The sequence below is a fragment of the Watersipora subatra genome, chromosome 3 (genome assembly GCF_963576615.1).
Source record: "Watersipora subatra chromosome 3, tzWatSuba1.1, whole genome shotgun sequence".
NCBI lineage: Eukaryota > Metazoa > Bryozoa > Gymnolaemata > Cheilostomatida > Watersiporidae > Watersipora > Watersipora subatra.
The window spans coordinates 61,984,160-61,998,726 of NC_088710.1; the positions used below are offsets into that span (position 1 = coordinate 61,984,160).

Below are 14,567 nucleotides of genomic sequence, written 5' to 3' on the forward strand. Positions count from 1 at the left end.
AAGCAAATTACTGCACCCAATGAGCTCCTCTACGTTTTGCCTTTGCATGAACTTAATATGAAGAACTTACCTTGATTGGTGTTTTTGCTGTAACATTAGTACTAGTACACTCGTCCCTATTATTAGGAACGATTTGCATCTTATTTGCTCCTTTAGTAGGGAAGTCTATGCTGTTCATACAATTTGAACAAACAATCTGCAGATAACAGAGGTGAGCGTGTAATATAGGAATATTTACTCCAATGACAGAATAAAAGATTGAAGCAAATAAGATTATTTTTAAACTTTTCACTAAAAAGGCAACCCCAAATGTAACCTGTTAAACATAAGTTTTACACTTATTGAACATAAGAACATTTATTTATTGATGCAGAGTAAACTATTTATTATAAAAGAGTATATAAAGACAAATATCTAATAAGGAAGATACACTGAACTATTCTTAAAAAGCATTAGAACAGCAAGACAGTGTATGTAGCAGCTATGTTATTCCATTGAACAGGTAGAAAAAATACTGAAGACTTATTGACCAGCAAGTCAAGCTACTAAATAAATACGGAACAATTGCAATGCTGACACAACCTCAAAGAGGTATCAACCAGTAGATGACCCGTCAAACCCATCGATATAATTATTAGATGAGTAAATCGCTGCCGCATATCAATGAACTGGTAGCAGCTGCGTAACAGTAAACCTTGGACAGTCAGCCAGGATTGGTGCAGTGACGTGGCTGGAGGGTGAAAAGATAAACTCTCTTGTAGGCACGAATTGGAGTGAATAAAAACGAGTAATAAAGGGCGGAGTAAGATTAAAGAGCGAGAACTTCGACTGGCTATCCGTCTGCCTTAGGAGGCGTATACCAGCCTGTAACACAAGAACAAACAGTGCAGGTGCGGTACCTGGCTATCCGTCTGCCTTAGGAGGCGTATACCAGCCTGTAACACAAGAACAAACAGTGCAGGTGCGGTACATTTCCAAATACAGTCATACCTTGACATATTAGCCTGGGCATGGCTCTTGTGGGGATTGGGAGAGAGAGCCGGGGACACACAGCGAAAAAAAGGTAAGATAACTTCGGCAAAATGAGCGGCATATGTTACATATGACGCTCAGACTGATACTAATGAAAGCGTGTCGATAGATTCAGATCTCACGATGTATTAGATGTGGCGCGTTTAAAAGCCTATCGTCACGGTAACGTGACTTGATCTAGTGAAAGGCCCTATGTTTTTGATAGACTGGGTAGTTATGAAATACCCCGTTTGATAACAAAACGATAAGAACCATAGGTTATTATTCTCTTGCGTTTTCATGTGCGCGGTTTCATTTCATTTACTGATAAAAAATGGAGCGATTCAAAAATCATCTATCAAAGCTAGGCATAGTCACGCTGAGACCAAAACAGTCTCAAGTTTTACAACATATTATCGTAGGTTTTGACTAATTTATAGTTTTTCCTACTGGCTTCGGAAAGAGTATTTGCTTTCAGATGGCAACGTTTGCAGTGGTAGGTCGGAGTTGTTCATAATAACTGTTGCGAGTAATCACAATACTCGCGAGTAAAATAAAACTGAGATTACTTTTCACTAAATAAACTTTTCTTTACTAGCAGCGTGCGATTCATTTTTGTTGTTCTATTGCTATTCGTTTGTATTGTTATTGAGAAAATATTTTATTCAATTGATTTAATTTTCGATTATAGCCTAATTAAATCAAAACCTCATTAATTAAACATAAGAAATAATATAACTTCCGTGATTGATTTATTATGCGACCAACATTTCATACTTACCAACCAGCGTTTGTTTGCTGCCAATTCAAATTAAAAATAATACATAATACTCGCGAAGATCATAAAAAAGACCGTCACATGATACTCCTTCGGAAATAACGATTGTGATATTAGCGACTGCAGAAGTCGACTTTTAGAGTTGTCTTCCCCGCATGTTGCTACGTGTCCCAGGCTCTCTCTCCCAATCCCTCACGAGAGCCATGCCCAGGCTATTGACATATGAGCTTAACGCGCTCCGGGACCAGGCTTGTATGTCAATGTTCTCATATCTTGAAGCAATATTTGCTACATAAAATAGTAAAATACAAATTAATCCGTTTCCATCCTCTGAAAACCCCACTTAAAAACAGGAAATTACAATGGAAAAGCGTGGTTTATGTGTTCTAAACCAGCCTCTAAGCTCACGAAGTAACAAATGTCTATCTAGTGGTTATGACCTGCAATAAAATGTAACATTATTAAATACAGTACTGTACGGAGTTCTTACCTTCACGACAAACAGTAGCGGCTAATCGCATTGTGAGAGAGACTTCTCTGCAAAACGTTCGATACGCTACACTAGACGCAACTTTAAATTAAATTAATTTAAGCTTATTAAACACACACTTAAAAACAAGTTAAAATATGGCACTAATCTTAATTCTAATTTTGTTTCCATTCGTAATTATCTTCTTCCGGCTTGGCGCCTTTTGTATCGCTTCCACAATTACTTTTAGCCGACCTTGTTAAGACTTTTCGAAACTGAGTCGACAAGAGTAAGACCAAGCGATACTGTTTTTGTTATCAGCCTCTGGCACACTTTGCCACCTAGCAGCCGCATCAACAACCTTCTCATATGCTCGCATCTCAATTTTGTTTCATACCTCAAGGCGAAATCCGGCTCGATATTTGGGTCAAATCTCAAATTACTCGAATGTTAGGGCACCCGTATGTCAAGGTATGATTGTATCCCAAGAAAATACTAACCACTAATACTGCTTTTGAAGCACAGGTAGAGTATACATTCCAGACTAGAAGAACGAGTAACCATACCATTTTTTTCGTGCATCTGTACGAGATGTCGGTGTGATTGCTGCGCTCTGCCCAGGCTATAGTGATTGCGGGCGGCTGAACCAAATGAAATTCTAGCCTTTCCTTTAACTAGAGTAGCTGATACTTGCAGTATGAGTGACTCCAAATTGTATGCACTGCTCCAACCCTAAACAACATATTAACAATGAATTCTACCGCAAGATTATAGTGTATGGTGTATAGTATATAGTATACAGTGTATAGTGTATAGTATCTGTATAGTATACAGTGTATAGTATCTGTATAGTATGTAGTATATAGTATCTGTATAATATACAGTGTATAGTATACAGTGTATAGTATATGCATAGTATACAGTGTATAGTGTATAGTATTTGTATAGTATCTGTCATCACACGCACAGCCATGTCACCTTACAGACTTCAGTATACAATAACTTGGAAGTGCCAAAGTTAAGTCTATGCTATGCAATAATCAAGACCCACCTAATGCAGCCATGTAATTTACTACTGGATATTAATAATATGACAAGGTCATCTTTAAATTTGTTGGGACTTTTACTTTTAGTAAACTGAACCGTGAAACAGAAGATGAATAAACCCAGTCTTTACGACTGACTTACACGTAGTTATAGATGGCATCATGGCAGCTATTCAGAAGGTCAAGTCATCTCAGACCTCTGTCATCAATCAACTTTACCGGACGAGCTTTAGAATATGCACAAGCACGTGTTGTGAGCTGAACAAACTGAATTAAACAGGCAGGTTCCACTCACCTGTGTAGTCAAGAGCTCCATGCATATAGCACCACCATTTAACACATATCCTCCAAGAATGACAGGGGCTATAATCCTCACAAATGGAGGTGCGAAAGGGAATGTATTCTACAACGAGCAAGCCACCGGCAGTAGCTTTAAGAACTATCACTACAGTACATATAGCAGGAATAAATATAGGAACACACTTGTGATTGAAACAGCCGCGAGAGGAACGACTCGGGGTAAACTAAAGTCTAAATGTGAAGAAAAGAACTTGGTGTAATGTTATACGCAGATTCACTCTTTTACCTCCAAGACTTACTCGAAATAAATATGAAGAATACCAAGTTTGATCAAGTTTTCTGACAGACCATCTGTGTACGTACCTTATATGATATATTGAGATGAATGTAGTCTTTTCCTTCCTTATCTTTGTAGAGAACAAGATCATTTGCGAGTTGGCTGTCTGGGTCAACCCTAAAATAAACAATGGCCTATACATTTGCATCAAGCGAAGTGACCGTATGCTAAATTCAAGTATACACTGTTGCAGACTGTATCAGATTCAGTGAGTGTTTAATATTCTCTTGCATAAGCTACGTGTGCAGGTATATTAGGGTGTGCATGTAAATCTACCCTTGAACTATATTTATCAGACATTCCAAAAATGCCTAACAGTCCGTTAGCAAGTTTATAATCATTATTTAGGTAAACATATGCAGGTCATAAAATTTACAGCTCGAGAACAAATAACTGTAAAAAAATGCTACCTGAGCAAAATATAATCAACGGAGGAAATGCACACTACAGTAGGAAATATTGTAGATCATACATGTGACGTATATAGAAATCTATATTCATACTTTCAAGTGTCATGGATCTGTCCTGTAGACACGCACACTTATGTGTGTTAATCCCTAGAGAATATCAGTGGCTGAACATACAACTTCCTAAATGTTTGAATTTTTATCCATGGCAAAGCATGACTGCTTGAAGCTCTTCTGAGTATCAGCTTCTTGTTAGTAGTAATAATGCTACTGACAATGAAAAGACAGTTAGTCAACTTGAAAGACAAGCTAGCGTAATGCAGCCGTGCATGAACCTACCAACCAGTCTTCCCATTTTATTATACAGTCGATCAACTGAGCATATCTGAATGAGAATGTATGTGACAGGACAGAAAAAGTGCTAGTGAGATTGGTTACAACGCGACGCAAACGGTAAAATAAAAAATCAATAGAATGTAAATCATTTTTTGATCGATTCTTCAACTTGATGACCTGATCAGGGAGCTGATTGAAAAAGGAGCTTACTCAGACCAAAATCATAAAGATATTATATAACAGATGCTGCAGGTTAGCGGCAGCATCTAGCGAAACATCTAGAGAGCTCAGCATCAGATCAGTGTTTGGAGGGCTCCATATATGTGACAGATGGTGGACTACAGATACGCTAATAAAATAATAACTTTAAGCGTGTACTTCTGAATCGCTAAGCAGCTCTATTACAGTGAATACAAGGAAGACTGACAGCACTTACGGCATCAAGCTCATACATGCAAAGACAACGCATCACAGTTATTCTATTGATGTAATCAATTAAACTCTAGTACTAAAAATAACTACTCTATACTTTCATGAAGACCCGATGAAATTTAGAAGTTGTACCACAAGACATAATAGGAAAGACCAAGCCTCCCAAACAGATTATGACGGAAACTATGTTTACATAAACAATCCTAAACACTGAGTGAAATACTCGTGTAGCGCAGAGCATAGAGAACAGGAAACTGATAATAGTAACTAGCTGTGACTCAGTCAGATTAAATGCTGCGATGAGATGGGAGGATTTACTTACTTGTAGAGTTTGACATTCCAGTCATATAATGACTCATCGACCAGTTCCACTTCATAAATGCCTGCGATAACGAGTGACACAATGTTTTGCCAATTCATTGTAACACAGATAACCAGCTGATACACATGCACTGGTTCACAAAAATGAAAAGCAACTTGTGTAGGCATACTTTAAAAAAGGAACCAGAAAATTTTACACTTTAGTAATCTATGAGCTTTATACAATTTACTGAGCATTTACACTAAACTTTTCTATTTTTTTATTACGAAACCGAAGCCTTCTCCGTCAGAAACACTCACCACAAATGTTCAAGACTCTGTAAAAGAGCTCAAATGGATTCGTACGATAAAATTTCAAAACAAGATGGAAATGATAAGACAGAGATCAGATTCTACAAGTGCCTTTGGACAAACTGCTCACCCATATGTGAGCTTTAAAAGCAAAAAGCATGTTGCTAGCAACTTGGTGAAAGTACGTGACAATTTTAAAGTTGTGGTCTTCATACAAGAGCAACAGTATGACACCGATGAGAATATACAGATGCCAACCTGTATGCAAAAGCAACCTTTATAGGGTATCTGACCAGCTCACTTTATATACAACAGTAAGTATAATTAGGCCAGCCTTAAAAGCAAACTTTGACTAACGCTTGTGTTTTATCTTGTCCTTCAAATGCTTGTACAGGCTTTGACTGACAATTGACATTTGCAAGAAAGCTAATCTTAAAGGAAATGCGAGACAAGAAATTTTAACAACTTGATACAGTAACAGCTCCTTGCCTTGATTTGTGTCCAAAAACAATTGTATTGTCTGCAATAGACCTAAATTCTTTAGCAACGCATAGCCGAAGAGTACGTTGTAATTAAATTAGTGATGAGCTGCATTTTCTTGATGAATATTAGTAAACACTAAACAGAGGTCTACAAAGTCTTAGGTCCACTGAAAACAGTTACTGTTTAGAGCATTCCCATTTGTCACAGACCCGTGGTACTGATCATGCACGAGCATGACGAATGATTATAGATTGTTTACAAGGAGCTTACAGTCAGAGTAATAGAGTGGACCCTAATAATAATATAATTAATACACGGCGTGGACCGTCGCCATACGATTTTAATTCGTTCCAGCGTGGGCACCGTAAGGTGCAAATATTGTTTTGTGGAAACTTTTGTGGATATCGCATGGCGAAAAAAATTTCATACGGCGGGGACAAAAAAAACATCATGCTCCACATCATAAAACGAAAAAACTGTATAACAGGGTAGCCTAATCATAACCCAGAGAGGCGCTGTAATGTTCACAAAAATAAACCTTTAACACCAAAATCAACGAAATAAGAAAGACTTGTTTTGCAATTGCCTTGAAACATTTTACTAACAAAACATAACACTGGATCAGTAGAAAAGCCAAGTTATCTCAAACTTTATCTAGTCAACATTAATGTGAGTTTTGACACGTATCTCATCACTGATCACATCACTGATCATACACATACTGATCACATCACTCATCATACACATACTGATCACATCACTGATCATACACATACTGATCACATCACTCATCATACACATACTGATCACATCACTGATCATACACATACTGATCACATCACTCATCATACACATACTGATCACATCACTCATCTTACACATACTGATCACATCACTGATCATACACATACTGATCACATCACTCATCATACACATACTGATCACATCACTGATCATACACATACTGATCACATCACTCATCATACACATACTGATCACATCACTCATCATACACATACTGATCACATCACTCATCATACACATACTGATCACATCACTCATCATATACATACTGATCACATCACTCATCATACACATACTGATCACATCACTCATCATACACATACTGATCACATCACTCATCATACACATACTGATCACATCACTCATCATACACATACTGATCACATCACTCATCATACACATACTGATCACATCACTCATCATACACATACTGATCACATCACTCATCATACACATACTGATCACATCACTCATCATACACATACTGATCACATCACTGATCATACACATACTGATCACATCACTCATCATACACATACTGATCACATCACTCATCATACACATACTGATCACATCACTCATCATACACATACTGATCACATCACTCATCATACACATACTGATCACATCACTCATCATATACATACTGATCACATCACTCATCATACACATACTGATCACATCACTCATCATACACATACTGATCACATCACTGATCATACACATACTGATCACATCACTCATCATACACATACTGATCACATCACTCATCATATACATACAGATCACATCACTGATCATACACATACTGATCACATCACTCATCATATATATACTGATCACATCACTCATCTTACACATACTGATCACATCACTGATCATATACATACTGATCACATCACTGATAATACAAATACTGATCACATCACTCATCTTACACTTCCATTCATATTTCTCCAAGGTAAAACCATAAAAACTTTTTTCGCTGAATACTATGTGGTTTTTACACGTAGTTTGATATTTGGCATTTACATAGTTTTGTTGTATAGTTTTACATAATGCATTTATTTTAATGGTACAGGTAATTAAAGTATTTAGCCTTTCGAGCTGTTAAATAAATTAAAAAAAAATTACAGTTATCGATTACAATAATTTCCTTAAAACATGATATGATTCCAACATATTAAGCAAATATTGAGAAATAAACTAACTTAGCACGTAGAGGTTTGACTGTAGAATAGAAATATTGAGCACTAACATACAATAGGCAATACTTAGGATGTAGAATTGCTAGAGTTAAAAAGAATTTCATCGACCGACATCCGCATGGATTCCGCGTATTTAATTAAAAGTTGGTTAAATACGCAATGTGGCTTGTACTTCGCATACGATAGAAGAGAATTAACATTGTTGCTGCTGTTTCTAACCTATTGCATCAGTTGACTTGGACATGAATGCTTTCCAAAAAATGAGTCTGTATCAAATGGCTGGATTCACTGAGCCGATGTAAATTACACCTGGTTTGGATAGAAGCAACTCTTTTACAGCATATTAACAATGGAGCCGAGTTTAGGATTTCCCCTAAAGCATAGTTTACCAATTAGCATGTTTTAAAACCAGTATCTTTGCTCAAAATGGCTACTATTCTCTTCATTATATAGAACACACTCACAAGATAAAATAATGACCTAAAACAGTGTTGGTACCATACTGGCAAAATCTGTAAGACAAAAAGTTCATCCTGAAACGGTAAAAAAGAAAAAATAACAGCGAAGCAAAAGATCCCGCGAAGCGGATTTGAACCGCTGACCTAAGGATTGCCGTCGGGAGTGACCTCCCTTACCACTACAGTCCTCCGCTCTACCAACTGAGCTATCGCGGGTGAGCTGTCGGCAATGCTGATAAATAAGTACTTATCTACATTCACAAACCTATAATAACTAGTAATCTTACGCATGGCTTTGATTCGTACATACATATTCCGCATACCATTTTTGTAACTTTCCGAACGATAAATATCTCTTAGTTCCTTCATTAGACGATCCGTCGCTTGTACAGAACCAGAGGGTGAGCCAGTCAAGTAGTCTTGCCTTTGCATCTGCTTCAGTTTTTCCAATTCCAAAATATTTTTAGAGGCTGTAAAAATAAGTTTATCATAATTTAACAACCTTGTCAAGTGCACAGAAGTTTGTAGCGGCGTTGTGTCACCAATTTCAAATACATTCAGCCAATTAAACCCTAGTTCCCAGAATTGTTACTCACCATGCATACCAGGTTCCAACATTGCATATTTGTGCAAAGAAATTTTTTGGAGAGAAAAGTTACACAAACTAGTGCCTACCAGCCACTCTTGTGGACTAGCAGTATGTGTTACCTGATAGTAACAACCTACGCACTTCTACACAATTTGATCTTTTCTCAACAAAAAACCCAAGTTTGACAACTTTGGGCATATCGAACTATATGCGCTGTTCAGGTCCCTTTTATGCCATGTTTATCTCAGTACAGTTCAAATGTGTTGTATTTTTTGGATTTCTCTCGCAGCCTAGGCTAGCTTGTACATATTCCTATCATCAGCCTAGTTCCAAGAGCCTGGGATGAGTACGACCTTCGGTAAGACATTAGCTGACTTTAGCGCAGCTGAATAATTCGATGTCCTTCCACATCGACTCCCAATAATGTAGTCAAGTCTACAACTCTGTAGAGTTGCATCTGGAACTCCAACAACCATAGAGCTTATCAGGTCACCTAGCCTGATAAACTCTGTCGCACCCCACAATATTGGGGCTCTGCCATGCTCCAAGGATAGTTCAACCGAGTGACCAAATCAGTTTTTTTCTTTTCTGAGTTTAGTGGTTAACACCCAGTTCCCTAGAACAACTGAACCAACACAGTAATGTTTCTTCTCTATGTACACTGAGCTAACCTCTCACACATACTGGTTATATGCATCACCATTTCGTACCTAAACACATTTACCCGGACATAGCTCCAATATGTTATTATTGTCATTATTTGTGTCTCATTAAAATGCCTACAACCTTGTTGCTTGTTGAGTCAGTTGTATACGCAATGCTAAGGCTATGGTACCCAACCTATCCAAATAGTGGACAAGGATATAACTAACAACATTGCATTCCAACGAACTCAGTCATTTACCAAATGCTTGCAGTAGCGTGTCCTAGAATTGACTATGAAGTTCTCAAATGTAATCTTGCCTGCCTCCTGGCCAGTCCTTGCAATACAAAGGCATGATCATAAGAATCTATGCATAGGACTAGTTAAGTGGATCACTTTTGTTGTAATACAACTAGCTTACATTTAAAAGCCAGTCACATACTGGCGACTCAAACAAATATCAAGTTAGCAAACTTCTGAATACATTTTGCCACAAAATATAACTGCAAACATATTCTTAAATACCTTTAACAGTGGTCTATGGACACAGTGCCAACCATATTACTATGAGCTCTGCAGTTGCTCTGTAATCCCTAAGTATCTCTTAAAATGGCCATTATTCCTTCGGATTACAACATTACCGTAGTTTACCCGTTAGTAGTTAGCACTAGTAACAGCTATGGCCCTTAATCCCACTTGAGAAAACCGGTTCACGTGATAATCAAATATTTCAGCATGTCCTTTGACCATGAGATGTCTATTCACTATCATTACATGAAATAAAAATATTAAGAGCTGCAGGCTTGAACCTTACTGACATCTATTATATATACACAGATAGCTGGGTGTATATTAATTAATAACATAAAGTAAATGAAAAACAAAGTTTTACATTTCATTAATCCAGTCAAAACAGATTAACACTTTAACATCTGCTGTACTAGGATCGTGATGACTATTTATAGCTATAGAGCGGCGGCTCTTAATATATTTCTGATAAAATATTTTATCAGAAATATTTTTAAAACTTTTAAGAACATTTTACCAGTCTGTGTTTCACAATTAAGCATAACTAAACATTTGGAATTGTTGAAAATTGTAAACTGAAACTAGACTTTCCACTGTGACCATTTGCAGTTGATTTGAAGTTATTTGATTAGTACTATTTACTTTACAAATATAAAAATACAATTCAAATTTCATTCCTTTGTTAAAAGTATAGACCAGCAAAAGTAATTTTTAGCTAAAGAACCTTTTGCTGAACATGAACAACCGAGTAAGGTTATGGTAAGGTTATGTCATGAACAACATATTTTAGTTTCTTTGTATTTTATTGATTTTAACAAGTATTTTTAGCTAAGCTACATACAGTAGGACTGCAATACATATTATAGATATTTTTTCAGTTTTTGTGTTAACAGCAATGATGTCTTGTAAAAATTACTCCATGACCAAATGTTAGGTGTTAAAATGTGTTATTATTTTCTTACGGATTCCATGAAGGTAGAACGCATTGATAAGTTAGCTGATAAGATGATGAAATCTATTGCACAATTTTGAAACTACCACCATGAATACCTTTATCTAGAGTTATCTAGAGTTGAGCGCACAAAGTAAACCATTTGATGACCACTGCCATGCATTTGAGAGATCTTTAATCATAAGTACCAGGTATTTCAACCCAATCTTACTTTCTGCTGAAAGATCTTTCCCTAATGATTGCACTCTTATTAGCCAATCAAGGCTTATATTTTGCGTTTTCTAACAATTTTCACATCACAACCTGCTGATTACAGACATGCAAGACGAGAGCGTGTCCAGACGAGCACAACAAAATTAAACTGAGATTTTTAGTTTTGCTCAATTCTTCTTTGCTCTTCATGACGTGCGACTGCATTGGCAACTACTCTAATGGAACTAGACTCTGCATTGGCAACTACTCTAATGGAACTAGACTCTGTATTAAACATCAAAGCGCAAAGCAAGTAAGACTTGAAGTGTGAACAGTAAAGAAACGATCGGCAGAACTAAATCCTCAACCATAATGTGAAAAGATCTAAGTGTGTGATTGTCATGGCATTAGCCAAGAATACATTGCCTACTAGCAATGACTGTGAAACGGCTGTAATATGGGAAAGTCTTTGTACTCAGACACACAACACACGAAGAGTTTACCTTAATAATTCCTACTACAGCTTCAATAGATGACCTTATGACAAAACGTGATGCATGGTTGTCCAGCTTCAACTAGAGGCTAGTTTACACTATATCGCCGTATCTCAGTGTTATGTCACAATACTTCGGTGATCGTCAATGAAAACAATGTTCACACTATCACAAACCCATTCGCATTTGCATTAACAAATACTTAGTGACATAGTGTTCTCATTTTCTTTTTAAATTGAAGGAACTTCTTTGTTTTCGCTTGAATCAAATACTAGTCTCGCAGCAACTATCATAAACAGAAATAAATAGATCACGCTAACCGCGAATTACTATTGCCAAAATGGTTCAAATTAAAAAGGCAGTCGGAGATGCTCGGCGAACTATCGGGAAAGTGTGACAGCTGCAAACTTTCTTGATGTATTCGCGTTGTTTCGTCGATGCCATCAGTTTACGGTTTACATAATCAACGATGAACGCCGAAAGAAAAACGCCGTCATACGACCATATAGTGTGAACCAGTCTCAAGTGTGATCTTACCAATTCCATTGTATTCTTTCGGGGCAGTATGACCAGTAGCTCCGTGGACAGAGGATTCAACTGGCTCTAAACCAATGTCCTCATCACTTTCATCTGCTGAGGGCAGTTCCATCTCCTCATCACTCTCTTCTTCTAAAGGATCTCCTGTGTCTGTCTGCTCACAGCAAAATGACATGATGCAATATACATGGTTTCAGTTCAGTTCAAAAGACCTATCAAGGAAGGTAGTTACACACTGACATAAAGTAACATTAATAATATGCTAATAATACAATAATAATAGTATTAATATAATAACATGTATGGTGATATTTATAAAATATCTTAGCTTTTTAACTACAAAGCAAAAAACCTGCTCACATGGTGTAATACGCTATGCAATCCAAATGTCAGGCAAAGGAATTAGCCATAAAACTATATATAGTATGTGTTAGAAAATGAAATTGCTCACCCCAGTGAACTGTATGATGTTAGAAAATGAAATTGCTCACCCCAGTGAACTGTATGATCTTCTCTATTTCCGAAGGAATATCTTCATTGTGAAGCTCACATAAACTCTTCACTAGATGGGCTGCTTGACTTTTTATCTGCAACCATATCCTCACATGAGAGCGCTTATGACATGAGAGCGCTTTTTCGGAGAACTACTCATTTGATAAAAAGAGATTTTGGAGAAAAGCGTAAAATGGTCGCTGTTAAATCCAGTTTTTTGACCAAATAGCCAACATCAAAAAAACCATTTTCAACATGTTCCCGGTAATCAGGCATTATACTTACATTGCTGCTGATATTGGCTTTTTCTAGCTGTGATATGGCAGTTTCTACCAGCGCATTCTCTCGATCACAAAACCAAATCGGTGCATTTCCCGGATCCTGTATAAATGAGTAAACTTTAAAATAAAAACTGATAAAATTTTAATCAATTCAATCAATTGACAAAGGTGACAACCAGAGTAATAATCAGCTTTAAACACATCAAAAAAACGTCAAGAGAAGAATATTACTCAACATAATCAATGAGGTCTTCTTCTGCTCATTAAATGGCAAATTGTCTAACGTGCAGACTATACTATGACAACAGTGTTTATGACCTATAGATACATATCTGAACATATCAGGGGACTAGGATGATCAGGATGATAATATATCAGTTATATACAGTGTATATATAAATTTTAAGTCTTCAAGATTTGGACCCAGATATAATCGCCAAATAATCATTTGAGCACTAGCCAACGATAATGTTATGAAAGGTTTAGAAGCTTGTAGTTATAGTAGCATTACTTTGAACTGTGCAAACTTAACTTTTTACTTTAATTAGAGTCTGATCAACGGTGAGGCGAATGGCAAACCTTAAACTTTGTAAGTCTTACAGCGAGTACACAGACGACAAAACGAAACTAATAGAACTCAAATAATTTCTACCAATATGTGATAATACTAGAATAAGAATAACTAGAGAACGAGTCACTTTCTAAAATATATATCCACGTACCGTAATATTGGCGTGTATTACCACAGGCGTTTCTTTTAGCGGCAAAAAGGTACACGTAAGATCATCCACAGTTGCTGAGTTTATTTGAAACAATTGATGTTGTTGAGAAAACAATTCTTCTAAGAATTTTAAATCTTCTTTTAGCTTAGCAAAACAGGCCATGTTTGCATCTGTCATGAATTTTCGGTTGATATTTTGTATTTGTCCAGTATATAAGACTTTAATAAGTTGATAATGATGTGATAAGGTAAGCTAGCTTTATCGTGCAGGTGATTGTAGAACGTTTGATTAGAAAGGAGTTCTTTTCAAGTCAGTAGGCGCTGGTTTGATAGTTCACTTGCTCGCAAAAAGTTCAGAGGATCGCCTTCGTTCTTTACTAACCGGTTGTGATTATAGTTCAATATGAGCCACTGAAGCAACGGAAGCAACAGACGTCCGGGTTCTGAGACTATATGT

General features: G+C 36.8%; 1 protein-coding gene and 1 non-coding gene across 3 annotated transcripts; both read right to left on the reverse strand.

The window, feature by feature from the left end:
• Positions 1–338: 338 nt before the first annotated feature.
• Positions 339–14,465, reverse strand: LOC137389629 (ubiquitin-conjugating enzyme E2 Q2-like). 2 transcript variants are annotated; one of them, XM_068075689.1, is made up of 10 exons: positions 14,112–14,465; positions 13,394–13,489; positions 13,108–13,203; positions 12,617–12,770; positions 9,005–9,151; positions 5,439–5,499; positions 3,968–4,058; positions 3,600–3,707; positions 2,825–2,990; positions 339–864 (listed from the first exon to the last, which is right to left on the reverse strand). In XM_068075689.1, the coding sequence occupies exons 1-10, from the start codon at positions 14,286–14,288 to the stop codon at positions 833–835; spliced, it is 1,128 nt and encodes a 375-aa protein (XP_067931790.1). In that variant the 5' UTR covers positions 14,289–14,465; the 3' UTR covers positions 339–832. The 2 variants fall into 2 exon arrangements, with proteins under 2 accessions (XP_067931790.1, XP_067931789.1); XM_068075688.1 differs by lacking the exon at positions 339–864 and adding an exon at positions 904–935.
• Trnay-gua (transfer RNA tyrosine (anticodon GUA)) lies at positions 8,798–8,897 on the reverse strand. Its single transcript has 2 exons — positions 8,861–8,897; positions 8,798–8,833 (listed from the first exon to the last, which is right to left on the reverse strand). It is a non-coding gene; the product is annotated as a tRNA-Tyr (tRNA).
• Positions 14,466–14,567: the final 102 nt, after the last annotated feature.

What these genes read in the sequence shown, in the direction of transcription:
- LOC137389629 (XM_068075689.1), bottom strand. Translation starts at nt 14,288, where the DNA reads ATGACAGATGCAAACATGGCCTGTTTTGCTAAGCTAAAAGAAGATTTA. An exon ending in TTCGGAAAGTTACAAAAATG is followed by an intron (nt 5,500 to 9,004) that starts GTATGCGGAATA and finishes TCGTTATCGCAG; the next exon opens with GCATTTATGAAGTGGAACTG. An exon ending in TGGAGCTCTTGACTACACAG is followed by an intron (nt 2,991 to 3,599) that starts GTGAGTGGAACC and finishes TATGTTGTTTAG; the next exon opens with GGTTGGAGCAGTGCATACAA.